This window comes from Hydractinia symbiolongicarpus, chromosome 15, assembly GCF_029227915.1.
Source record: "Hydractinia symbiolongicarpus strain clone_291-10 chromosome 15, HSymV2.1, whole genome shotgun sequence".
Classification (NCBI taxonomy): domain Eukaryota; kingdom Metazoa; phylum Cnidaria; class Hydrozoa; order Anthoathecata; family Hydractiniidae; genus Hydractinia; species Hydractinia symbiolongicarpus.
The window spans coordinates 5,674,682-5,702,541 of NC_079889.1; the positions used below are offsets into that span (position 1 = coordinate 5,674,682).

Sequence of the window (27,860 nt, forward strand, 5' to 3'; positions counted from 1 at the left end):
ACATAAGCGCTCTGTTTAGATCAAAAATGTTAAAAACTTAACTTATTTCACAACTTTTCCTTCAAGGCTGCACTACAACAATGTTTCCTTTTCTTTTTTTAATTAATTGCTCTCCTCTTTCTCCACACCTCCATAGTTTTACATCCGAACATCGATAATTAAATCTTCAGTTTTTTTGCGCAAAATATAAGGTGGTAGCCTTTTAATGGCCAACGAAAGAATATTGTTGGGGAAAGTTTAAGCTGTCTTACTCGAGTGAGAGAAAAAGGGTTTTTTAATGCACTGAAATAAAAAATTTTTTATCAGCATCTTTCAAGCAACGCGGGGCTCCAAATTTTTTTAAGAATGAAACGACTTGTAAGTAATAACCAGCCTTAAATGATAAAATAGCAGGAAAAAAGTGCTCTCTGAGGCTGTCCTCTTTTTATAGAGCGTTTTAAAGTTGGATGAAGCAACAAAGATATTTGAAAAATTTAAAACTTTATTTATTCTAACTTTTATTCTTTATTAACTCTATTTATCATGGGCGGGGGTCATAATGTGCCTGCGGCAAATTTAAATTTTGATATCTAAAATGCTTTCTCGATTGCGAATTCTGTCTTCCCTGGTTTTTACGCTTCTAATGCGAGATATAATATTTATCAGGATTCACTATGTGTAAAAATAGATGATGTTATACACCATTGTATATTACCAACAGAAAATTATAGCAAAATAGCCAAGTATTATACAGAACGGTCTCTAACACCGTTTTGATAGGTAATAATATTTTACCTGACCTAAAAATTTCTCAAGACGACACACAAAGAATGCTGACGTCAAATGTGCCGAGGTATAACTCTGTCAGATTTCATGGATAGCATGCACGTTATGCTACCCTCAAATACTTACGCAGGTCAAAAAATTGGGTTAAAATGAAATAATATACTGTTTTTAATTTATTTAATTTATTTCAATAATATTTTACAGGTTCTAAATATCAGTTAAAAATAAACTGTTTTTTCTATAAAGTCCTGTTTGTTAATAAATATGAAAAGTTAAAAACATTCTTTATTATATGTACATTATAAACACAATTAAAATATTAGAAATCACAAACAAAAAAGAGGACCACAGAAAAAAGAGAAAGCACATAGCACAAATGACATACTCAACTGATAGGTATATAAACATTCCAAAAAACTCAAATTTTAATTCATACAGAATAAAACCTTAACTTGGCAGTAGTCCTTTGTGTCAATTTCTGAACGTATATCAAGTTGAAGTTTATTATAGTTTAGTGCAGCATTGATTTTTGTCGATTCAAGCTTAACTATTGGGACCCGAAGAAGGTGGTGATTGTTCCTTGTCCCGATGTTGTGACATATCACCTTAAAATACTCTTCAAACATAGGAACGTCGCCTATTAAACATTCATGCACGGTGGTACAGAGCTTTCGCATCTGATAATTATGAATTGTTGTAATGTGAGTGTCGTGTCGGATGATACTATGTGCTATCTAGTAACTCGAGCATATGCATTCTGTATGGCTGGTGGAAGTAATTTGTAAGTGAACAATATGTTGCGTTCGGTACGATCATAGCCTGATAGATACGCAGTGCTGCGGTAGCTGATAGATGAGATCTAATTTTACGTAACATTCGAAGTCTCCCAGATACTCTCCTGCATACAGAGTTGAAATGATCAACCATAGTCAGTGGTGGATCCAGGTTGACTCCTAGATACTGGTATCTTTCTGTATTGTTAATTTTATCTGAGCGATACATAATGCTGATGTTTTGGTTTTGTCTTGTAAGTCGTGACTGTGTCCCAAAAAGTATGACCTCTGTTTTTTTCTTGTTTAAGGTTCAAGATGAGTTCATTTTCTTCTAACCAGTCAGATAAATTCTTTAAGTCTTTGGTGAGTGCATGTTCGATTGAAAATATATTGTTGTGATGAAAGTTAATGACCGTGGCATACATCATAATTTCGCAGTTCTCGAGTTGCTTTTCAGTCTCGTTAAAATAGAGTAAAAAAAGCAGCGGATCCAGTATTAATCCTTGAGGGACACCATAAAATACGGGTTGACTCGAAGATAGGGTGATGTTGTAGGAAACGTGCTGCCAACGGTTAAACGGTTAAGTAATCTGTAAAAGATTCTTTTTTATGATCGAGAATGCCATAATTCGGTAGTTTATTTAGAATGGCGCTATGAATTATTGTATCGAAAGCCATGCTAAGATCGATAAAAAATGGCGCCAGTTAGTTGTGATTTATTCATTGCTTTGTGAATGTCATCCAAGAACAAAGTTGCAGCCGTTTCAGTTGATCTATGCTTACGGAACCCAAAATTGCTTTCATGACAAAAGATTATTTGATTCCATGTATTTTGAAAGTTGTTGATGAATACATTTCTCGATTATCTGTGGAAAAACAAGCAGAACCCATTTGCAATTTCTTTTTATTTGCGGTCTCGGTTCCGTTTAGCGTTTGATATAGTCCTTTTTGCCTTCGCAGGAAAGAGATTTTTCAAGCATATCCAGAAAGTTTCAAACTTGAAATATTGTCTTGGAGTTGATTTTTACAGTATTCTATCTCGGCTTTTTTGATCAGAATATTTACGTAGTTTTTCTTCCGTTAATAGACCGACGTCGCAATCTTAACCTGACTTTCTTGCTTTTCGTAATAAATTGCGTGTTGTATTGTCCCTAACTCATCTAGACTGTTTCTGAATTATAATGTTTGTAATTTCGACTCGTTAATTTCTTTGGAGCGAATTTTGTAACAAATTTCTTTCTGATACAGTTGACCGTGTCGTGATCGCTTAGACTGGATGAAAGCGTTTTACCATGTGAAATGGTGTTCGGAGAATTTGATAGTACAACGTCTGTTAAAGTTGCACTATTTTCGGTTATTTTCGTTGGTTGTGTAATTAATTGTTTGAAACTAAAGGTAGTGAATATATCTTTTATCTCTTTGTGATCGATTCTTATAAGAAAAACAATTTATATCTCCCAAGAGCCATAAAATTTCAATATCCTTTTTTCTCTTCTTCTCACATATGGAACACCTTGCTTGATATATGCACCCACTCTTTGTCCCATTCCAGTTGTACGACTCTTATGCACGAAGTCGAACCCTCGGATTTCTGTGTCAAACAACTCGTCGTTAGCAACAAATGTTTCACTCGAGGAGAGAATGTCGATTTTTTTATTTTTAAATAAAATATCTTCAAGGAGATCTTTCTTCCCACATAACCCTTTAATATTTTGATGGAGTACAAACACCGTTATATAATAATGTGTTTAACGTTTCAAGTAGACCAGATTTTTTCCATCAACTTGTCTAACTAGTTTTTCTTCTTTTTATGCTAAAAATATATAAATGGGAGATTGATTTGATTTTGATTTTGCCCTCCAAATATTCGAACCTTCTAGAACCATTAAAATTTTTATGATGTCACTTTTAAAAGTAACTTGAAAATCATATATTAAATTTAACGCATTAAGAACGATCCGCCGACGTAACTTGAAAATATCTATCTTCGGCAGTACTCTAAGCTGTTACAAATAAATAACCATAAAAACGAAATATAAAAGAATTTGACCTGAAGTATTTGATACTTTTGACCTGCACACAAGCTATTGCTCCTGCCTATTTTTATTTGTAAATCACAAGATCATAATACTCCCTCCAACCTACTTTTTTGGTGCGAGACAAGAAAACCTTTTTACGCGCCTCTGTGTCAAAGCGCAAAACATGCTGCGCAAACGTGAAAATGAGCTATGCTCCTTGAGATCATCCATCAAAAAGACGTTACCAGTATAATTTTTGTACCTTTGTACCTGAAACCTGAAAGCGAAATTATAGAATTTGGAGTAAAATTGACAATATTTTCTTCTTCCTCAGCAACAACCATACTGGGGTATCCTTATATACTAAATACTTATGTACTGTTTTACCCCCCAGCTTTCAAAATTTTCTCTTCGGGCCTGTTTTCATGTGAGTGCGTATGCTGTACGTAGATCAAAGAAATTTTTTTGTGCGAATGTATCACAAACTTTCTTCTTAGACTTGTTTTCATTAGCCCAAACAAAGAACCTATGTTTTCTCTAAAATTGCAAGTGTGTTTACTTAAATCTCAGGCTGTAACCCTACTTGGTCCAGGGGATGGGGACGGATGCCGAACCCCCTGCCGGGTTTTTTTTATAACTCTTTTTTGCTATGCTGTATGATCAATATGTAAAACTACCCTTTAAATTTCTTTGAAATCATTTTATAAGGGTAAGGATGAAATATTATCCTTTTTCACGCGAATTATGCAAAATATGTTAAATAACGTCAGAAATTCGTTCCTGTCCTGACGTAGTATAAGTGTGCCAAGTTTGATTGAATTTAAAGAAAAAGCCTATCAAAAGTTGTGAAAGGAGGGAGGGGGAGTAGTATGTTAAAAAACCCTGGACCCAATAGTTTTAAACAGGGGCACGCAAAGTAAACATATATGGAAATTCTGAAGTGAATGAAATTCTTAATTTAATTGACAGGAGAATTTCAGGAGTAAAAAACACTGCAGAACTTTGTATTCAGTAAAATGTTTTTTAAACTAACCGAAGTACATTTTTAGTTTTATCATAGAAATATCATTAAAATATCTCTATGGTTTGTTTTATCATTGTTAAAATCATTGTCAAAATATTTGAATAACTTTCTTTTCCCTGAATGAGGCGATTATAAGGCTCAATACACTATTTACCTTTAATAATGGCCCCAGTATAGTGCTCAACCGAGGAATTAGGGTAAATAATTTAACCAGTTTTAATAAGAACGTGTAAGTTTTTACTAAGAAACAACTTATAAGCTACGTCAAAGACGTAAGTGTGATGTATGGCTTTTAATTAGGGCAGCTTTCAGTTTGTATATATGTTGTCGTGTCAGTGTTTATTTAGTCGAGCAAGGTTTGACACATTACACATTCCTGTAAAATAATGTACAACATTTAGTGTATAAATATTTTTAAAAAGCAGGTTATAAACAATAGTCAGAAAAAATAGTTAATTTAAAGTCAGAACACGAAAATGAGTTCAGGAATCAGATCAAGAGAGGTGAGTTATTTAGTTGATATAGAACTAAAAAATTTAAACTAGAGATTGTAGAGTTTCAGCGAAGATGAATGAAATAGAAGGCAATGTATTTGTATAAGAAGTTATTTGGTACTAAGAAGATTATAGTAACTGTAAAACGCAAACTCGTACCAGTGCCTTTTGTCTCTTTTTTACTAATAGGAGAGAAAAGGCGCTGGGGACGAGTTTGTGTAAAACAAACAATACTTGAGTCTTCAAAAAGCTATCACCCAACCAACGAACGCCTAGTATTTATACGAAGAGTGGTTTGCCATGCTCACAAAAGCTATTATATCAGTTAACGTATTCGAAAAATCAATTCCTTAGTAAATTTTGATGGTGATGTTGAAAATATCCGCTTCTTACAAACCGTTGTTTTATTTAAATGTAACCATAAAATAGTCTAACAATGAACATCTTATCTTAAGCCACAAAAATCAAGAAAAAAAACTGGAGAAGAGGTAGCAAAAATCTTTTGCGAGCTCGGAGCCGATCCTCCTGGATTTGAAAAATGTTACATCGATGACTACATTGGTAAGAATAGTCGTTCGTGCAGTCGTTTGTTCAGTCGCTCGTTTATTTGTAGGTCTATTTTTGAGTCTATCGATCTCGTGTAGGTTATGGAATTTTTGCGACGATTAACTTCCAGAAGAATGATTTCTTGTTGGAGTACCCTGGTACTTTGCTAACAGAAGAGGAAGGTGATGAGTTGATGAAAACTTATCCAGATGACATAGGATCGTTCCTATTTTTTTATAAAAATAAATGGTAAGTCACCTACCGTTACTTTTTCTTTCAGACAGAATATTTTCTCAAAAAATATTTTCTTACCTACAAAAGCACACAAAGTGATTCATTTCGAATATAAAATGTGTAAACTTAAACAAGTACGTAAGATTGTTGATGTAACATCTGACTTTTATGTTATAGCATTGATGCAACACACGAAGAAAGGTTAGGAAAATACGTCAACGATTCAAAGTTTCCCAACTCTGCAATGAAAAGTGTTTTGTTAAATGGACGCCTGCACTTGTGCTTATTTGCACTAAAAGACATTTGCCCTGGTGAGGAGTTGCGATACTCGTATGGAGCTAGCGGTCTTTGGTGGAGAAAGGTTTGTGAATTTCTCTTTATGTTAATGCATCAAGCCTATGCGTGCCTACATTGAATACTGTCTTTTTATAGGATAAGAGGTCCAAGGTAAAATACACTTTAAGTAAACTAAAGGAAAAGAATAAGAAGGTAATTATATTATTTAGATGTGCACGAAATGTGATTAATTTTAAAATAATAACCATTCCACATTTGACACAACCTTTTAGAAAAACAGTGATTGTGACGTTGACTTTGCACTGGCAAGAAGTCTATACATAAAAGATGGATTAACATTTATTGATGTGGATCCACAGAATAAGGTACTATTTGATAATTGGGCACTTTATCTACATAATGAAAATTGGTATCATAAGATTTTGAATCTTGTTAAAGTATACGTTCTGCTTAGATACTCAAAATAGATTTACCAAAAAAACTTTTAAACTTAGCTAATGCCCAATATATGAAATTTAGTCTTGAAAGTCCAGAATCTTAAGAAATTTTAACAAAATCACAAGGCTGAAAATATCTCAAGTTCATTATAACACGTAAAATAGCCCTTATACTATGAATTATTTTACTTCTGCAGGCTAGAAAACAGAAGACAGTTGACGATGGCGGGGAGAATATAGTTGAGAGCGTGAACGAATTTTCAAATACAGTTAGTTTTTATTATTTTCCATTATATATCGATTTCGCAATTATAACACGCAATCTTTGGTAAAATAGCCTTTATACTATGAATTGTATTACTTTCGTAGGGTAGAAGACAAGAGACAGTTGACAAAGGCGGGGAAAATACAGTTGAGAGCGCAAGGGAATTTTCAAATACAGTTAGTTTTTAATATTTCTAAATCTATATTGATATCGCAATAATAACACGCTGTTCATTCCAAAAATTTGCTCCTGTAGGATAAAAGACAGGCGACAGGTGAGGGAAGCATTAACGATACAACTGAGAGCTCAAAACCAGTTCTAGATATGGTTAGTTTTAAACATTTCTCATTTTAAACTGGCTTTCTAATTACATTACCAGTTTTCTTAACCGAAGCTAAAATGTAAGTGCATGTATAATTGCAATGTATTAATATATTTTGACTGTTACTTGCTAGACATGGAAGAGTAAAAACAAGTTTATTTGTTTATTAATTCCTTCATTATTTAGTATTCTTGTAGGGCATTTTATACATTTTCTTGAGCTTGTTATTTTTACTCTCTGTGCCTGTAGAAAGTGGAAGTATTGCCAACTCAAGAATACAATGCGGCGGAAATTGTAAATGAAATTTTTAATCCTACCGATGGTCAGGAAAAGGTAACGTACCTTACTGCTTAATCAGCACTTAAGGAAGTTTTTTATATGAGCATTTTGGACTGACAAGTTGCCTAACACTCTTTACAAATGCCAAAATGACTATCAGTGGTAACAGAATGCTATAGTTATAGTAGCAATACGTGTTTACTTTTAGTTTGCTGATGTCGATGAATTAACATTAGAAGTTAGACGCTTACGTGTATGTTTACTTAGGATCTTCTGTAAAACTATCTGATTTTATCGATTTAGGCTCTTTACTTTATTTTATTTTACGATTTTACGATCTTATTTTATTTAAAGGAACGTCGTTATAAGAGGAAATGTTCTAAAAGCGATTGGAAATATATCCTATGCTATTTTCGTAGAAATAAATAACAAAATACCATAATATGACACAAGGAAATGACAAGCATTTGTTTTGTTTCAATTTTACAAAATAATTAAAATGTAGATTTAATTCAAGATCGGCAAATAATTTACACTGACAATATACCCATTTTTAGGATAACCCGCTACCAGAAATGCCACCTATGAAACGTGTGAAGCGAAAAGAAAACTGTGATGAAAAGGTATTACAGTAATAACTTTTCCGACTTATTTTTTGACAAATCTTGTAACATTTACTAAGTATTTCTGAAAAATATACTTATTGAAGGATTTGAACGTCACAGAAAGATTGTGTCAGTTGATTCGGAGTGGAAATGTAGCTGAAGCCAAAAAAGTAAGCAATTCACCTTTGTTTATGGTTAACATTAGGTACCTACCGAAATTAATAGTTGTTAAAATTTTATTTAGACTTTCAATCTATGGGAAAAATCTTTGAGGAGCACTTTTCCACAGAAACGAAAACGAAAAGTGTGCACTTGTCCAGTCTGCTTTCAAGACAAGACTGATTTAGTGGTTCATCTTGTTCGAGTACATCAGATAACGGAAGAGAATGCCAAAAGTTATAAAAGCGGAATCAGTTCAAATAACGAGAGAAAAAGATTAGCCAACGAGCAAAGGAAAACCAAACCTCGATTTTACCGGAAAAAGATTTGTCCCATTCTGGGCTGCTCAAAAGTGGTTGTTCGAATAGAAAATCATTTGAGAGAAACACACAAAATTAAAGATAACAAAAAATTTAAGGCTGCTCTGAAAGAGGCCATTGCTTTCGAGGAATTTACACCTAAAAATGGTTTAAGCGAAGATAGCGCGACAAGTAGTTGCAGCGAAAGTAGCGAACGGGAAGAGGAAAACAAGATCATGAGGAATGGTGGAATGAAGTACCTCAACGTTGCTGAAAATATGTCGCCTGTGAATTCCAATGATAGCAGCGATGAAGATTGGTTTTCGAGAAAGGTTAGAAATATTGCGGAACGTAGGCGAGAAGAAAGAAAGCGTAGAACTAGTAAGAAAATTATTAACTTTGTTAATTGCAGATTTTGTTGACATACGATTGTGTGCCTGTTCAAAAAATAAATGTTTGATATTGGATGCCGTAATAATTTCTTTCTTCTTAAAGTGAGACGCACTGGAATTAAAATATTAACCTGTTGATTAATTCCCTGTTAAAAACAACATACTTCTCAAATCACATTTTATTTACGATTAAAAAACAGGTGAATCAAACAAGATTACTTTCAAAAGTGCGCTGTTAAAAGACTAGGTTAAGCAAAGATGTTATAAAGTCGGAAAAATTTATTCTCATGTGACATTATGCAAATGTTTTTTTGCGCTTTGAATCTAAAAATCTTTATGACCTAGTGAGTTGAACAATGACTTTAATAACGAAATCAATATACACCCAAAACCCTCAATACAGATCTGGGCACGGCGGGCTATTTCCCGTGTGAAAATGCTTAACTCGTATTTTTCAAACGGCCTGGCTATTTTGTCAAGGATTGTTACATGGAGTTTGCGCCGCAATTCGACACTCCTTCAATTGCAACCTAGGTTTTCACAATAGCAGGTACAACAGCAGCGCGATGGAGAGATTTGTAGAAAAATAAAAATGGCTACCTGGCTAAACACACTGAAAGGTTGCTGCAAGTGTTTAAAGTTTTGATTTGGTATATAACGAGTAAAAAATGGATAAATTATTGTTATTTTATGGCTTTCGTAGCTACCGTTACTCATTATTGCATATAATAAAAAATAAAAAGAAGATGGGATGGAGGCAGCACAGCTAGCTAGCTGCCAGAACACACAGGACAGTCAAACAACAAAAACTACTTTTGTGACACATTGTATCTCAATATGAAGCAAATAATAACACAACAACTCTGTTTAAATAAAACATATGAACTATGAAAACTTTTTTTTAATAAAATATAAACTATCATATAGCTAGTGTTTTATAACATCTATTCACAGAAAAAAATGATGATGATCTAGAATTTGTTTTCTTTTGCAAGAGAAAATTTGGCATTGCCATGCTCATAAAAATAAAATATATTTGTATAAAATACATATTCTTTGATGTAAATATTATAAATTTTATGCTGTAATAGTCACCATACTTTCTATATGATTACGTCGTAAACATTTATGTACCAAATGTTCTGACAAAACATTAATTCACACACATTTATATTAAAAAATTGATTTCTTTGAGCTTTCTAATTGGGAAAATTAATATTCATACTCTTGCGAAAGACACTATCTCACTGATTCACAAATATACATTGCAAATGTTATGCAAACAAAAAGTATATAGCAGAATAAGGAAATAAGGAAAATATACATCTAACACGAACTATCAACATACTGAACTTTTAAACAAAAAACGGTGTCTAAATTTCTAAATCAGAAAAAACCTTTTTCATGAAAGCACTCTCACATAGTTGGCATTTCAAGTTATTTCTAACAAGCAGCAAGCAATGTTCACAACACATATCTCTCTCTGGTATGTAATCAGATCCTCTTGAAACATAGTGCAACTTATCGTAACCGTTTTCTCTCAGATGCAACAATTGTATGTACTCGTGACGGAAAATTCTTGGCCAGCGACATTGGAAAGTGGTATTGTTAGAATACTTTACAATCATCTGGTGCTTTTGCTCCCGCCCTTCCATACTATTACATCCAATTCCGAAACCGTAGCACAGCAAAGTACTTTCAGCATGGAAAGGTATGCAGTTACATAAAGTCCATAAACTGGGTGAGACGCTTACATCATACCAACAGCTTGACTTGAAAAGTAGTTTACATTGCTTCTTTAAATCTTTTAAAAGTTCCAAATTGAAATTCTCTACACGTACTGATAGTGAAATAATTTTTCGCAAACATATGAACTGAAAATGGATTTGATGCAGCCTTATTTTCATTTGTTCACTCTTCAATTCATTTAAAATAAGTAAATTTAATTCTGGGAAATGACAAAGAAAGGCTTTACTCTCCTTTCCACGAAAACGAAAAGTGAAACTACTTTCATTCTTAGAACTGCTTTCATTAAACCACCGGATAATTTTTTTCGACAAAAAATTACATCCCATTGCTGAACGTATAAAATTAACAAATTTAATTAAAGCATGTGAGGAAGGTATATCTTTAAATGCTTTGTAGGAATTCAATGGAGCAGTTGCCAAACATAGATTGAATAACTTCATGAAGTGCTCTTTGACGACATTGTTCTTCAGATGAAGAGGTTCGCCTTTTGCTTTATCAATATAATGGCCAACCAAGGGGACTTCTTCTTGTCTACCTTTCAAAACTTTAGATATATAAGATGTCAAGTTACTACGTTTCGTTGCACTATTTCCTTTGCATTTAACTTCGATTTCTTTTATTGCCTGTAAGAATGCGCGTACATATACAGAACTTTGTAAACATTCGCTCATCTATACACAGAACTCTAGCTAGCTACGGTTTAACGCATCTATTTTGCCTAAAAACCCTAAATTTTTCCTTGTTACTTGTGGATGAATGAAAACTTGCGAAAAAATTAATACATGAGAAAATTTAGTCAGAATAAAGCATAGCTAGCTATAGCTATACAATGGGACAACACATCCACAAAATATTTAGCTAGCTAGCTAGCTTTAAAGACAAGTTTTAATTTTTTTTATATGGATGGGTTTCTTGTATATATTGTGAAAAATTGAGAAGTCGGCTATATGAGACCTAAAATATACTTATACTCATAGGACATAGCCAGATAGACCATTAACACACCTTAGTTTACAGAATATAATAAAAAAGAAACAATTTAAAAATGGCCGCCATTTCTTAATTCCTGAGACTGCCATACGTAGCTTACTACAATTTTCCCATACTTCCGTTGCTTTTATTTACCAAAAAAACTTCAAAATTAAAAAATGTAAAACAACAGAATTGAAGATTCGTCTTACAACTTGCGTTTTAATGCCTTCAAATAGAAAAATAATACCATTTAATACTATTCTATACCCAACAAAGTTTGTTACTGGAAGGGTAAAATTGAAAGAGGCACTATTTCAAGACAGCTAAAAAGACATTCCACGATGTTCAACATAAGCATGTTTATATTCGATCGAAAGAAAATTTATTCGACTTTCAAATTCTAGCGCTCGTAAAACCATCAGACACGTTTAAAACACATACCAGATAAAAGTATGGTACCATGTACCAAAGATATAATACTTACGGTCCTCGACCGTTTTTAAAAACCTACGGGCCGAAAAACGCGGACGCTTTTGATAAGCATTTCTTGGACCGTTTTTACCCGCCGTGGGGGTGTAATAATTAATAAAAATTAGGGTGATAATTTGCTTAGAAAACTATTTTTATGTACACTAGGCGAAAGACAAGAAGAAACTGTTTTGGTTAAGCATCGAAAATCTTCTTCCACGATTTCTAGAGGTAGGTTTGTATGTTTTATAACTAACTATTACAAATAAACGATCTCTTCATTCATTTATTATTTCATTCACTCATTCATTCATTTTTCCAAAACAAGGCTACTTTCAATCGCGAAATTTAAAAAAAAGCAGATTTTCACTGAAACACGTCACCGTCTAAGCTCTAAAATGTGAATTTTCATAGTTGCCCAAGGCAAGTATAATTTTCCAGTTTTTAGGGGAGGGAGATTATCACAGGGGTGTGTATTTAAAACAAGGAGACCCTTATAACATTTCAAAGATTCTAGTGATTCGAATATGAATAACCAGTTAAGTTCATTCTTTCTTTTGTTGGGGCGAAAAGAAGAAATACTACGTTAAAAGTTTTACATGGCAGTTAAAATTCCCAGAAAATTAAGCTGTAACTTTTTTAATAAGAAGATTTTTTTTAAGATCATTTACGAGTTTTTTTGTTTTTTGTTTTGGTTGATACGAATCTGAAAAAAAATTCTATTGAGCGCCTCTTTCTTTTAGAGGGAACAATACTTGTTACATGGGGCGCTTAAATGAGGGAGGCGCTTATAAAAAAAAATAATTCTAGGGTGATTGGTTGCTGCTTGTTTCGTTGATTCGCTATTTTATTACTTTCACTGTTAATAATATACGATTCCTTGTCTCATCTTAGCTCCCTCCATAGCAAGTGTTGGTCCTTTATCTGTCGATTTAGAAGAAACGGAAGAAATAGGTATAACCATTATCCTAATTTCTGCGAAAGCGCATGTCCGTTTCACAAAACTATCCTAATTTCTCTCAAATACAAAAAAGAAAAGATGTTTTCTGTCCCAGTTAGCGCTTTTTTAGCACTTTAAACCGTTAAAAACAAAATTTTGCTGCTTATTTACAATTTATTCGGTTAATTTATAGAACCTGACTCAAATTTCCCAATTTTCAATGAGACACTAGGTATGTTTAGCTTTAAGTGCATATTTGATAAGAAGTCGTCATGGCACTCTTGATTGTTTAATTCATCCTTTCTGTTATGATATCACAATAATTGTCAATAAATCGTCTTTATCTCATCTCAGCTCCTTCCATAACGACGATTGAGCCTTTATCTGTCCGTTTCGAAGAAAAACAAGGACAAGGTATTATTTTTCATTCTATGACCTGTCTTATAAACAACCATTAAAAACTACAGTTTTCTTTTGATAACAGAAGACCTTTAATGTATTTCTTGTGACGTACTCTACTTTTAATTTGTTTATTTATAGAACCTGTCCGTAGTAAATTGCCAATAACAAGCAAAAACGATTCACTAGGTATGTAAGGTTTGACTTGTTTACCGAAAAAATCCCTCCTCTTTTGTAACAACGCTGCGTAAAAATTTTGCTCCTAAGATATGAGCATTTGATATGAACATATATTGAAGCGTGCAAGTTATGAAGAAAATATCGACTTTATTCTCTGTACATGATTTTTGCGTAACTTTTCTCATTAAACTTGTTTCTATCCAGCATTAAACAGGATTTAATTTTTTAAAGAAATTTGCCACTTTTGTTCAACTTAAAATTTATGCTTAAGAAACTTGAACTTAAACAGTGAGCAGAATTTTTAACCTAAAAGGATTCAAAGAAAAAACAGTCCGTAATAAGAACATTTTCTAATTGTTTGTAAGTAGCAGGATATTCTAAAAAAAATTATTTTGTTAATTTTTATTTACAAGAAATTATTTAGTATTTAAAGGAATTTTTTACCTATAAATTTTCCGCAAAGACATGTCGCGTAAGTAACTTGATAATACTTGCATCTGTTGAACCATAAGGATTTTCTTAGTAAAAAATGCATAGTATTATATTATTTTAGCCTTTCAATAGCTTAGTGTAAAGAATTTAATTTATCTCCCTGAGGAAAATCATCATTTAAAAGTTTTTTTCCTTCTAGAATGTAGAATTGAAGATTTGGATGGAAGTGAGGATGAAGATGAGGAGGATGAGAATATGGATATTATAATTACACCATGGAGGAATGAGTCACATTTTGACAAATTTGAATTGTGGTTGGTTAGCCCTGATGGTAAGCGAAAAAATAAACGTGCTGCGAAACAACATTCCAGACAAGTGCAACTGATTTTAAAGGACACCAGCCAAGATTCATACGAATTATCCGTTCTTTTTGACCGCATGAAGATCAGGAATCAATGGTTACTGAATTTTGAAAAACGGAGAAAAGCTGGAACTATAAAAAGTTATCTCCATTCTCTATGTCATTTTTACAAGTATATTTTGTGTGACACACCTGTGCTTTTCAAAGATTTCGTTAAGGACTGTCCAAGCATGATAGTTATCATGGAAAACTGGATTGTGGAGTATAGAAAGAAGGCCAAAAGTGACAAATGGATGAAAGATTTGGAGCAGTTAGATCAGCTCATAACAGCTGAAGAGGTCAACACCTTCGATAATTCAACACACGTATCCAATTGTCGCAGGAATATCAAGGAAGTGTTGGCCACTGGTAAAGTTCCAACATTCAAGCAATTTACCTCTGTTCGAGATTATATCTTAACTTATCTCTGCTTGGATAACGCGTCAAGGACCGGTGCTTTGGCTAACATGACAACCAAAGAGTTCATGACGGGAAAAATGGAAAATGGAGTATATATTGTAAGTGTTTTTAACCACAAAACAATAGCGACGTCGGGACCAGCGACAATTTGCTTCACTGCAAATCTATATAAAGAATCATCGATATTCTTTCAACATTTCCGAAATAGGCTAGAAGGCCTAGACGACGAAAAAGGTTCTGCCAACAACCCGTTTTTTACCAGCTGGAGCGGAAATAAAATGTCTTCTTCAATGGCCACAGGCCAGTTGAACTCATTTTGGAATAAAGCAGTGGGAAGGAGTTTGCTGCGACCACGTCTTAATGCAACACTAGTCCGCAAGACGTGTGTCACTAAAACTCATTCTTTGAGGCCAGAGTTGGAGCAACAGTTGGCAAATTTAATGTGCCACTCCAAGGCAACAGCCAGACGGTCGTACTTTCTGCAAGAAAAGTCAAAAAATGCCGCAGAAACAAGTAGGGAGCTGAGATCTGTTCTACGCCAAACTGGGAATAACGTTGATGTGTCTCTAGAGGATGCCATTAAAGTGCATTTTGCAAAGGAGATAAGTGATGGTAAAATCACTCTGACTGTCGTGAAAGAAAAGTCAACATTACATCCGAGCTTTTTTAATCTTACCTCACTACAGCTACGAGATAAAATTCGTTATTTCATCATGTCGAAGACGAAGAGACAGAATAACGATGAAGTTAGAGATAAAGGTAATAATTTGAGACATAGCATTTTAATACGTTTTCACAAATTGATTTTTAGTTTTCTTATTAAAATTTTAACCTGATTACGCAATTTATTATTATCCCATTCTTTCTGCACATTACGTTATAATTCCCCTGTAAGCTTTACGTTTTTTAAAAAACTTAGACTTTTAAAAAAGAAAGTGACTACTATTAACCATTTCCTTCCCCCAAAAATCATATTTTCAAAACAAATGTAATTTACAAGTTTCGCTGCGTTGTCTCGCGTGGCACTTGGAGACTTAATCTTGTAAAAAATATATTCTGCTTTTAGAAAAAGTGTCCAGTCACTGTAGTCACTAGATTTTGCTTTTCCAAAATAATAATGACAAACTGCCGTACTGGGGTAACAGGCGAAGGACTCTTGGGGTGTATTAACTTCACATTGCTAATCATGTTGTTCTCCGTCAATATACCTTTAATATTTTGTGAGTGAGGCGTTGAAGTTGCTTTTCATATATGGTTAAAATAAAATGAAAAGGTGTTGCGTCAATAACTCAGTTATACTTAAATAATACACATTTACATACAACCCTGTTCTAAATAGCTTTTAAAAGGAAAATTAAAACGGATAACTTTAAAAATGTACATAATTAAAATAGAAAATTAAACATTTAGAATTAACAGCGCACGAACCAGAAGCCCCTTTTAACGATAATGAAGCTCTGATCAGCGACAATACATCGATTTCGACGTGTGAAACGACTTCATCCTTGTTTGGAACTAGAAAAGATAGGGTGAAGTTTTCCAGCGAAGATAACCAATCAATTTGGGGAAAATTTGGAGACCTGATAACAGGAAGTAAATTAATTAAGGAGGCAGATATTCGCAGTGCAAGCAAAGCTGACAGAGTTGTGAAAGATTTGATCGAAAAATACGGTGTAACCACAATAGTGATGAAAGTTCGCACTGAGAAAAAGAAATTTGCAAAGGACAATGCTAGTTAGAACATTAGTATATTTCCCAGCATGCATATAGAAAGTAGCAATAAAAAAATATAATCAAAAAGTGAAATTTATTTTCCCACCAAATCAATTCCCACCAACAAAATGTTTCTGACCATTTTCTTAATTTACCATCCTCTCATACACCTCTTTCGTGTAATACGCTTTCAGAGCTATTTTTAACTAATGAATATCTAACTGTATGTTGCAAAACGATATATTGTTATTAATTTTCAACATTGTATTAACAAATGTTCCCCATAATTATTCCGTTAGAAATAATAATTTAAGTAAACGTTTGTGTTTATATGAACATTTCTGTAAGGAACTTACCTTTTTCCAGCATTAACATATTGTTCTGCCTTAGAAACTACTATTCACGGCGTCTCTGACTAAATAAAACACATTTAACATTACAGTGTCTATTATGGCGTGTATTAACCAACATATCAAACTATTCTTAGATACAGTATAGAGAAAGATGTTCTCCCACAGGACATTCGTAGGTAGTACCAAAGATGTTACTCTGAAGTAATTGTCATAATGTTAGCAAAATAAACTGTAGGAGTCGATATAGCTACATACAATGTTCTAAAACTAATACATTAACTGCTGTTCTGGCAAGCACCGCTTACGTAGGGATGGTAATTAGTAAAAATGGTGCAGATTTTCCGTATGTAAACAAAATAAATTCATATAAGTCCACAGCCCATGGATAAACCCACGAATTTGCCCAGCCCGGACGTTTTTTATGTTTCCGTAGCACCGATCTTCTTGCGCGCAATAATGTTATGTGCAACACATCTGTCTTGTGCATCAATGAAACAACGAAACGCTATAATTACTAATACGCCACGTACAAACTTCTTGCGGGCTCCTCCGCTAAACATTAAGACAGACTAACATGTGGAAAACATACATAGGAAATACCCAAAAAAATGTAAAAGTCCGGTGGAACAACCACAATTTGTTAACTAAAAACTCGAACCTGCAAATGGCACATACTAATGACTACCCCTCAAATAATTGAGGAAGAAAGAAGCTTCTTCAATGGTTTTAAAACAACAATGAACTTGATGATGTCAGCAGAAATGAGGAACCTTCACAAAAATGCTGACGTCAGCAATTTTCCTGTCGTTGTGTCATCATAATAATCACCTATACCAACTTTCTACCTACGTGTCCTATCTATGAGGAATACGGGAGTTGGTAAGATAAAAAATACATAAAAACAAGCTACATACGACTTATCCACAAAATAGGGGGCAAGAATATTTCAACTACTTGTTAAGAACTGACAGAAAATTAACTTAATTCATTTCTTGTAGTACTGCACGTTAATGAACAACTGGAAACCTATTGAAACAAGAATAAACTTGCGCTTTTTAAGGTAACAATTTATCCAGGGAATTGCTCCTGAAATCCAAATTTCAAAATTGGGTCTTTTTGCGCATGCGTCAAATCGAGCACATTGATATAAATTGTAACAATTTTTTTCTTGAATTGAGTTGTGTGAATTGTTCCTTCTCTTTAAACAACTGAACCGCATTGTGTAATTACATTTTTTAAGAATAATTACACAAAAACGCCTTAAATTTTTGCTCCCGAAATTCAAATCAAATTTTTTGAAGGCAAAAACTCGAGAAAATGCTTATAATTTTTTTTCAAAAAATATTTACTATTCCATTCCATCCTTTAAACATACCCCAGACCCACTTTGTTAAGAAGCAAAAGGATTTAAACTGGTTTTGTAGTGTTTAAAGATGATATGAGAGTTACACTGAAAAAATCAAACGCTATCGAAGTCGCATTTTACATCAGCGTACGTAACACATACCCGATATTACACTATGAACTTGACTCAACCAAATTTATCAAAATTTTTGTATTTTTCCTAGATAGATATGATAAAATAAAGGTGGAATGGAGTGGGATTCTATCATTTAAGAGGGAATAAAGCAAGCTAATATGGGACCAAAGGACAACTTATGGGGGTCAATGTAGCCCGAGAAAACATGCGTGCTCCCGAAATGCAAACGCTTTACGCACTTCTGCTCAATTTTTTTTGTAAATGTAAATTATAGAAATTTTTTACTTCAATTCCATCAAAGAGGCATGGAACTTTCTTTTTGGCACTTAACAGCCACGTATTTCCTACTACAGAAGATGCTAGATCGATTTAAAGACTGATTACGAAATTTGCATTTCGGGAGCAATCCAGCAATTTGGTGAATCTAAAGATAGATAGATAGATAGATAGATAGATAGATAGATAGATAGATAGATAGATAGATAGATAGATAGATAGATAGATAGATAGATAGATAGATAGATAGATAGGGAGATTCACGGGGAGATTAGTTACGGAACTTTAGGGGAGATTCGTTACATTTAGGGGAGATTCGTTACATTTAGGGGAGATTCGTTACGCCGGCCGTAGGGGAGATTTGTTACGTGGATTTTTTAGGGGAGATTAGTTACGAATTAGGGGAGATTAGTTACGGGATCGGGGAGATTTGTTACGCGCGTGCGCATTTCATATTTTTTATTGTCTATTCAAGATGAATGGACGAAAGGTTTGTTGATCCGTTGGCTTTATTTATTATTAAGTTTATGGGTATTTATGTGGCTTATTTTTTTAATAAGCTCCCCAATCTTTATTCTTTTAGCTATTTAACTAAATAGCTTCACAAAGAATGAATTTTGGTTTTGCTTTACATAGCTACCTACTAGCTAGGTTAGGTCTTCTTACCATAGTATCAATAATTGTAGCTAGCTATGGCTAAGTAGCAAGCTAATCTAGAGAGCTGCAGCTAGCAATGGCTAGCCAGCTAGCTAGCTAATTGTACTTTTGATGTAGTTACAGTAGTGTTTATAATCTTAATAAGCTAGCTAGAGGAACAACTTTAAAATTTCCCCTTTTTGAATTACTCTTTTACCATCTTGATGGCTTCCCAGCTTTGTGGCGGCTCTACATCTTTTATGGCTTAACGCCTTTATGGCCTAATGGAAATGTAATGTTTTCATTTAAAGAATGAAAAATAAGTAAACAAAGTTGGGTTGATCTACAAAGATACAGTGGTATGAGCCAGTCACCCCCTTATATCTGTGTTTTATTGGTAATTAGCCTCACTAATTACAGGCACATACCCTGTTAATTCTTTCCAAGAGGGACCACAAAAGTTGTTTATATAGTGTTTAAAGATCCCATTTGAGCTACAGAAATTTTTGTACAACTAGACAACAACCTTTATGTTAAGATCAAATCCATTAACTTTTCGACATAAGTCACATGCTCTGTCGATTAAGCAAATATTACTGTGTTGGTCACTTGTATCTATTTTTGATTTTTTAACGTCATTTGTACACTAACTTGCGGGTTGTTAGGACGCTAAGAGGGGTGTGTAGGTCATTTTCTTAGTGTAAAAATGACACTTAAAAATCAATATGTGAGTGAGTGAGCGACTGCTTGATTTGCATTCAAGAATTCTTACATCTACGGATTGAATTGTGACATAACTTTTTCTACATGGTAAACTATATACTTAGTACATTCACACCCACAATTAGGTCAGATAAACTAAATATTTGTATAAAATACTATCCTAGACAAAAGGGCAGTCAAATAAAATCACGATTTTACCATCCCTGTACGACAAGGGCGTAGATGGATATTTGTTTGTTTATTCAAGGTTGGACAGGCTCTTAAATTTTTTTAGTGGCACAAATAAATTAACAAGTATTTTTTAACATATGTGCAGTTTTTAAATTCTTAGATAAATTTTCTAATTAACTTTTTTGTGCTCCTATCAGTGTGTATTTTTAGGTCTTATTAGTGATTAGATTTTACTTTTGTTACACGAATAGTTCTTCTTGAATTTTTAAGAAGAAAGCCTTTCAGAACTTTCAAAGCATCAATTTTCATTTAAACTCTGTTTTATATATTTTTGAATATTCAGACAACATTTGTTGTATGCCATGTGGTGCATGTTTTTAGGGTAATAAATATACAACTTTTTTACTACATGTGTTGACTTTGGCATCTAATGAATAACATTTCTTTACAAGCTAGTTAATGCTAATATGCAAAGTGTTAATACAACATTTCTGAGAAGAAGACTCTAGAATAAAATTTAAAGCTATCCTTGTTATCTTAAAGAATTTTTTTTTATTATACCATGTTCAAGGTGTATTTTTGTAATTTACATTACTGGTGTGCAAAATTAATTCTCTAGAACAAAACTGTGTTAAGCTGTTTCCCATTATAAATCATTATAATTTAGTTTTGATAGTAAAGATATTTTTTAAATTCTTTATTTTAAAATTCCCATTTTTTAAAAAGCGTAACGTGTTGGCAATGCAGGAAAGTAACGTATCGTGTAAAAAAATTAAATTAGAAAGGCTGCCATATTATTTATTTTATTAAAATATATATATACCAGGTTTAAGGCAAATATATTAGTTAAGTATTGCAGTTACAAGACAGGCAGCAATCCAAATTGGCAAAAAGTTTAACTGTAGCATATGGGTTGCTTTAGATCAATTTGAGAAATAATTTTGTATTGACAAAGTATTTATACATCCTTTTTTTTAAATTTAAAGTATATATGTATTTATTTCTTAGGGTTGGAAATATTTCCATTTAAGACATTAAGTATTGTGCATCAACAACAGTCTTGGTCATGAATGGCGTGCGATCGCACCCGCATGCCTCCGTTCTACTTTGTACACACGCCAAGCAGAACTGAGCTATTTTAGAGTAATCCCTTACCCAAACTTTACCCAATACATAATTGTTCTTCTGCGTTAAAATGTATCTCTAAAATGTATTTCTATTAAATACCCACCTTCATTAAAATGTGAGATTAAAACGTGAGATACATTTCAAATGTTTTGCCTCGGCATTGCGTCGACAATATTTTTTTTGTTTTTCAGCTGGCAAAAAATTTCTTCATTACCCTTGTATTGATCTCCTTAAGACGATGACAAATGGAAATGCTATTTACGAACCGAAGGTCAGGGCATTATTAAGTTGAATATCGCAGAAGTCGCCGGTGACATGCTTCAAAAATACTTGTCACAGGCACAGTTTAATGCAAAGCGGAACTGTACAGGAAAGTCAATTAAGAGTCTTCGCAGATTAAAGTTGGTTATTCATTTTTCACATGCTTCATTCAATATGGCGGCTTGTTGTGAACATGGTTTGTAAACATTTTGTTGCTAAAATAAATAAGTCAACAAACGAAAAAGAAGCAAATAAAAAGTAAAAAACAATGCTTTAAAAACTCTGCGCTGCCGCTCTCCTGAATGTAATAATTGCACGCCAAAATCATAAGCTAGGCGTGCGATACTGATTGCACGCCTGTATTAGTGTAGGCGTACGTACAACCGCACGCGGGTACAAATATTCATGACCAAGACTGCAACAATGTATTCTACTAATCCAGAATATTATGAAATACTTGTTTTATATATATAATTATTCTTTAGATTATATCATATCAATTATATATATCAATAAAATAAATAAAAACATGTCTGTTATTAGCATTGCAGTTGGTGATGCATTAAAATCATTGAAGTATTGGATTGATCAAGATGCTGATGAATTTTCTGGTAAGCTTTACTTTATCTCATTCCATTTCTGGAAATCTGTTTGAATATTATCTTTTTATATATACATTAATTCTCGGTAAAATGAAAAAAAAAAACATAATCCACCAACTTGAAATTTTTTTTTCTGATTATGTTAAAAAATTGTGCGACATCATTAAATTTTCATTTTGTAATCTTTCTTGCTAAATTGTGAATTTTACAGGTTTACAAAAAAATTGAAAATTTCAGGATGCATCAGTTCTTGTTTGCCAAGTAGAGATAGTTACTTATTATTCACCTTTGAGTGAAGGTTTCACATCGCAACAGGCATATTTTTTTCTGTTCCCATATATGGTAGTAGCTCTAATTTTCTATATTGCTATTTGTGTAGTACCTTTAAAAAAGTTTTATTATCCCTTATTTTCATTGATTGATTTCAGTTGAAAAGGTTGACGAATCTATGTTGACTAAAATGGATGATATTATTAACGAGATACAAGACAAATCCATAACACAATTTGCAGAGTTGTGTGATAAATATATCCACCAAGTGCTGTTGGGGAAAAGACCAAATTATCGCCTTGATGTATTCAAACACAAAGTAGTTGAAATTGATGGACAGAGATTGATGCCACACCATTTGATGTACCATAATGTTGAAAGTGGTTATGGTAATTTTAAAGACACCCAATTAGATTCTATGAAGGTGGTCCTTAACAAATTTGTGGACTGCGATAACCAAGAGAGACTTGTTGTGGATGTTTTGCAGTACATAGTGGTGTTGTGGACTACTATTGGTTTTTGCAAAGTTAGCCCTGCAGTGGCACGTTTTTACCTGGCTGAGGGAGGTAAAGATAGAGGCAAAGAAGCTTATGACATGCTCGAACGGAGATGTAAGAAAACTTGTTGGTTTCAGTACCCTGTTTTGACTAATACCTCGAACCAAAATAGAAATTTACCCATGTCTTTTATGAGTTTGATAATCACTTGTTTGTAGTAGTGTCTGTTTTGAAATTATCTCCACTGAAAAATTGTGAGGATTGCTATTACCTAGAAAAAGTGTCAACGATGTTTGAGGGAATTGTACTTCTCAGAACAATTTTCGTTTTGTGAATTTGGGATTCTTTCTTTAATCGCTTATCACAGTTTTCTTTGTTGATTTAATACTTTATTGCTCAGAATGACACAAAAACAGTTGGTAGTGTTTGCTGTCATTTATTATTCTTTTTATTAGAAAAAGCCTGCCAAGACTATTACTGTGAAAATTTATATTTACTCAATGAAATTCTTTTATAGTTATGAAACGATCAAGTATAATAGCAACGGAAGTAAAGAAAAGGGAGAAGGAAAATGACGAGAAAATTGCAGAACAAGAGGGATCTATTAAAACAAATGTTGCGGTGGTAAGAACTTTAATTTAGCTCCCTTACTATCGTGACGGACGAAAATTGTAAATAACTTGTATGATGATATGTAATCATAAAGTTCTCAGCTTGCTGTGTAATAGCATCTATAAATATAGATCTATCTATAAAATCCGTACACTTTGTTATTTTTACTCTTAGGGCCAAAAGAGGACGTACAAAAAGGAGAAGAAGATCTGTCCAGAATGTGGGGAAAGTAAATTTAATTTGCCTCGTCACGTGGAGGATAAACACAAATGGACAAAAGCAAAGTCTAAACAGATAGTGATAAGCCATAGTCTGAGAAAGCCCTACAATTGGCACCTTGAAACACCCAGTAGGAAAAAAGGAGGCGCAGATAAAAAAACTTATCCAGACTATCATGTTCCTCGCATATGTCCGTTGCCAACATGTTTGAGAGTGGTAAAAAAAATGTCAGAGCATCTCCAACTTTACCATAAATTGGAGACTAATGAAGAGTATTATGCGTTATTACGTTCCTCCCGTCCCGTTTCCAAAAGCAACGAAGCTCCTCGGGAAGAATCAAGTGTAGATTTTGAGACGAACTTCATCAATCCGGTTACTGAAGCAGAACGCAACGACTGCGAAAGCAGCACAAGCTTTGACAATAATGGCACAATGCAACAGTTTCTGGCGTACCTGATGTCCCCAGATGGTGGGCAACGTGAAAGGAAAAGTTCCTTGCAAGCTGTTAGCGAAGTACGCACAGTGGTAAATGTTTTGGGGGGGCAGCTTATTAATCTATTTAAGAAGAATAAGATCCGAGACGATTTTTTTGTCAATTACTTAGACAAGAAAAGCAAGCCGGCAACCTCCAAGCACTACATGTCTTCGCTAATTTCATTCATGGAATTTGCAGTCAGTGAAGGTTTGGAGTTGCCTGAACTTTGTGTGGATGATTTTATAACCGCGAAATTACGCTTACATAAATGGCGTAAAACTTATAACAAAGTCATCGATGAGCAACGTTGGGACAGAGAAGAAGCTCAAATGGAGCTTTTAGTCAGTCCAGACCAATGGGCAACATTTGAATGCAGCGAATTGGCCAGAAATGCGGTAAAACTGTTAGGGACAGCATCAGAAAGCGAAGTTTTCACCATGTTGGAATACACCAACGTGCGTGATTACTTGATGACTGTTATCGCTTTGCAAAATGCACACAGAGCGGGTGTAGCATCCAATTTAACTTTGGAGGAATTTGGAAAGCGCAAGTTAGATGACAGCGGTCATAATATTCTCATTAAGGTAAAGTACCACAAAACAAAAAGTACGCATGGCCCAGCGGTAATTTGCATCCCTGTCCAAAAAGCAAGATTATTGGAATTATTTGTTAAATACCTAAGGCCACAGGTACCTGGACAGGCAAATCAGGTGTTTGTTTCTTGGAATGGAAAACCGTTGGAATCTGGCAGTGTCAGTAAACAAATACACTCCATTTGGACACGCTCTGGAGTTTACGATGGTTTTGAAATGCCAAAAGGGAACATAAACACTACGATAATACGCAAATCCATCACAACTCGCGTCCATGATCAGCAACCAGATAACGCACAGCCTGTAGCTGATTTGCTTGCACATTCGTTGTCCACAGCTAAGAAAGTGTATCGCCTTAAAGAACGCGAAAAGCAAGCCGTTGCAGGAATAAACGTTATAAATTCTGTCTTTGAAAGACCAAGACCAAATTCAACACCATCCAAACCAAACAAGTGGAGCAAAGACGAGGAGGCAAAAGTGTTGCAATACTTTGAAAAAGAAATTGCTGCGCAATACATAAATATTTCGATGATCAGGGAAAAATTGCCATTACTAGACATCTCTAAATCTGAGAAACAGATTTACGACAAAATTCGTTCCTATTTTATTTACGATGCAGGTACAAGTAGCAACGTTGAAGATCAAGTAAAAGTAAAAGAAAATGCAGCTCTTGAACTTTGTCCTCCCGTTGATGCATCATTTTATCAGCAATCTGAGCATGACGACTGTTCGTCTATCGCGACTGACGTAATACCACCAACAACATCGTCTAATCTTTCCGGTCAGCAGAAATTGTTTGATTCTATTGAAACCAATGAAATCAAAAGTCTTTGTTTTGACATCATAAAAGGTGGTCCAATTTCTGCTGAACGCATACTGGAAAAATTGAGTAAATCAGAAATTGGTAGAGAAATTCTGCAAAAGTATAAAATTATGCAAGTCCAGACCAGGCTGAAATACGAACGCCGAATGTACAGAATGAAAAAACGATAAAACATTTAAGTAATGGGAAACGATATCTTTTTCTTTCTTTTTTCCTTGTTTGTTTTTGTTTTTTGAGCACATAGTTTCTTTGATCGCTACGAAAATTATGTTATCTGTTTTTGATGATAGGAGAAAACGTTAAGAAATGTCTAACAATTACCTAAAGTTTAAAAGGTTTTATTGAAATTAGTTCCGTATTTTGTATTAATAAAAAGATAACGAGTGCTTATTTTATATAAAATTACAACGAGTCTATATTTGATAAAACGATAGTGAGTCTTTATTTGATACAACAACAAGGACTCATATTTTATTAAACAATAACGAGTTTTTTATTTTTAAAAACGATAAGTTTTTATTACATGTTTTTGAGCCGCTTTTATGTATATTTTTTATGATGCCATGCAAATTTATTAAGTTGAGTCTTTTATTTGTATACCCCATTCTAATAATTATTTGGAGAAACAATCTTGTTAAGTTTACTTCTCGCAATACGTAAATGAAACGCCCAAGAGCTTATACAACCAAAAAAAAAAAATTCCAATCGTTTCTAGTATGTGCAATTTTGCGAATAGTGTCAGGATTGCGCGAAAATAAGGTGAACTGTCAGTCAAAGTTTTTCGCCTCATTACTTGCAGCTAGAGTTTCAGCTTGAATGTTATGGTTCCAACATCCAATGGCTTTGACGTACAGTTTCTGGGGTTCCAGTTATAAAATTTCAAATAAATGTTAAAGCGGTAACTCGAGAGAATTAGGTCACTGGAGATTTACTTCCGGGCCTTGTGTTACGGTAGTTATACCGTTTATTAAAATCACGGTTGACTTCATGATTTTCCTAACCCTTATCTTAGCTTTCCAGGTTGTTGCGACGTTTAGAATGCCTTTAGCCTACCAATGTAATTACAGTCTATGTTAAGATAACTATTATTGCCAAGATTGATACCTTTTCGATCTATACAACTGTTTTATATATGCTGTAATGCTTAAAATGAATTAGTAATAATGATAATAAATCTCCCTGTGTACGTTTCGCCCACGCGTTGTGTGTTTGGAAGAACACGGATCTTACGTCAACAGGACTTATATGGAAACAACATTTAGCACCTATATTTTCGTTGACCACATTCAATTAAACTACCAGTTTATTATTCGTTTTTGTGCCTTAACAACAAGGCTGTAAATGCCCACCTGCTGTGCTGGCGGCAAAATTCTTTTTATCTTTAACTAACGCCAAACTATTATGAACTCGACAGTCCCAAGTTTAATGTGTGTTAATCAAAACAAGTTTGCAATATTGACAAAAAACGCATGGTTATGGCCTTTTTGCGAAATAAAATTTCGTAACTAATCTCCCCTAAAAGATACAAAATTTATATTGCAATTCTGCGGTCTAAATGACTGTCACAGGTGCTAATTTGTGGTTTTAGTATTGCAGAGTGCTTTGATCTTCCTTCTCAGTGGGTTTTTAATCTTTTTTATTAAAAGCGCAGCAACATAATTAATATCCATGGATCTCCTAAAATTGAGGGAGATTAGTTACGTCAACAGCAAAATTGGGGTACTATCACTAAACCTTAAATTTTATCCGTTTTGAAAATCCCACTGACATGAATTTTTGCATGATAGTTGCTGAATGATATATCTATACACATACCTAATTTTAAGTTAATTCATCAACAAATAAGGCCGCAAAACACATTTTCAGAAATTAACGATGTCGCGTTTCGTTCCTCCAACGAACTCCTTTCCAAGGTTGCGTTTAGTTACACGAACCCCACTTGACTGTCGTATTCAAAACATAACTCCAAATTAAAAGCAAAGGGATTTTAGTGGATAGTATATTTCTATGCTATTGGGGTGTCTCAACACGACTAAAATTTTTTTTAACTCATTTGGGCCTTATTTAGGCCCAATTTCTGATATAGGGGAGATTAGTTACATTGACAACTTTAAATCGTTATTGCGAAAATTTGAAAGGGATCTTAGGAAAACAATTAT

At 33.8% G+C, this 27,860-nt stretch overlaps 4 protein-coding genes across 4 annotated transcripts; 3 read left to right on the top strand and 1 right to left on the bottom strand.

The window, feature by feature from the left end:
• Positions 1 to 1,488: 1,488 nt before the first annotated feature.
• Positions 1,489 to 2,342, bottom strand: LOC130628654 (uncharacterized). The gene is made up of 3 exons (XM_057441637.1): positions 2,322 to 2,342; positions 1,825 to 2,101; positions 1,489 to 1,754 (listed from the first exon to the last, which is right to left on the bottom strand). Exons 1-3 carry the CDS (start codon positions 2,340 to 2,342, stop codon positions 1,489 to 1,491), a joined length of 564 nt encoding a protein of 187 aa, XP_057297620.1.
• A 1,651-nt stretch (positions 2,343 to 3,993) lies between these two features.
• Positions 3,994 to 9,886, top strand: LOC130628655 (uncharacterized). The gene is made up of 16 exons (XM_057441638.1): positions 3,994 to 3,998; positions 4,881 to 4,936; positions 5,264 to 5,349; positions 5,530 to 5,635; positions 5,719 to 5,869; positions 6,032 to 6,215; positions 6,287 to 6,343; positions 6,424 to 6,516; positions 6,786 to 6,857; positions 6,958 to 7,029; positions 7,109 to 7,180; positions 7,425 to 7,508; positions 7,663 to 7,707; positions 8,012 to 8,077; positions 8,164 to 8,229; positions 8,304 to 9,886. Exons 1-16 carry the CDS (start codon positions 3,994 to 3,996, stop codon positions 8,937 to 8,939), a joined length of 1,851 nt encoding a protein of 616 aa, XP_057297621.1. The 3' UTR covers positions 8,940 to 9,886.
• A 2,300-nt stretch (positions 9,887 to 12,186) lies between these two features.
• Positions 12,187 to 16,272, top strand: LOC130628549 (uncharacterized). The gene is made up of 6 exons (XM_057441490.1): positions 12,187 to 12,329; positions 12,993 to 13,052; positions 13,232 to 13,270; positions 13,393 to 13,452; positions 13,579 to 13,626; positions 14,249 to 16,272. The coding sequence occupies exon 6, from the start codon at positions 14,305 to 14,307 to the stop codon at positions 15,703 to 15,705; it is 1,401 nt and encodes a 466-aa protein (XP_057297473.1). The 5' UTR covers positions 12,187 to 12,329; positions 12,993 to 13,052; positions 13,232 to 13,270; positions 13,393 to 13,452; positions 13,579 to 13,626; positions 14,249 to 14,304; the 3' UTR covers positions 15,706 to 16,272.
• Positions 16,273 to 18,943: 2,671 nt separating this feature from the next.
• Positions 18,944 to 27,645, top strand: LOC130628548 (uncharacterized). The gene is made up of 4 exons (XM_057441489.1): positions 18,944 to 22,221; positions 22,641 to 23,093; positions 23,497 to 23,603; positions 23,766 to 27,645. Exons 1-4 carry the CDS (start codon positions 22,059 to 22,061, stop codon positions 25,869 to 25,871), a joined length of 2,829 nt encoding a protein of 942 aa, XP_057297472.1. The 5' UTR covers positions 18,944 to 22,058; the 3' UTR covers positions 25,872 to 27,645.
• The last annotated feature ends 215 nt before the right edge of the window (positions 27,646 to 27,860 follow it).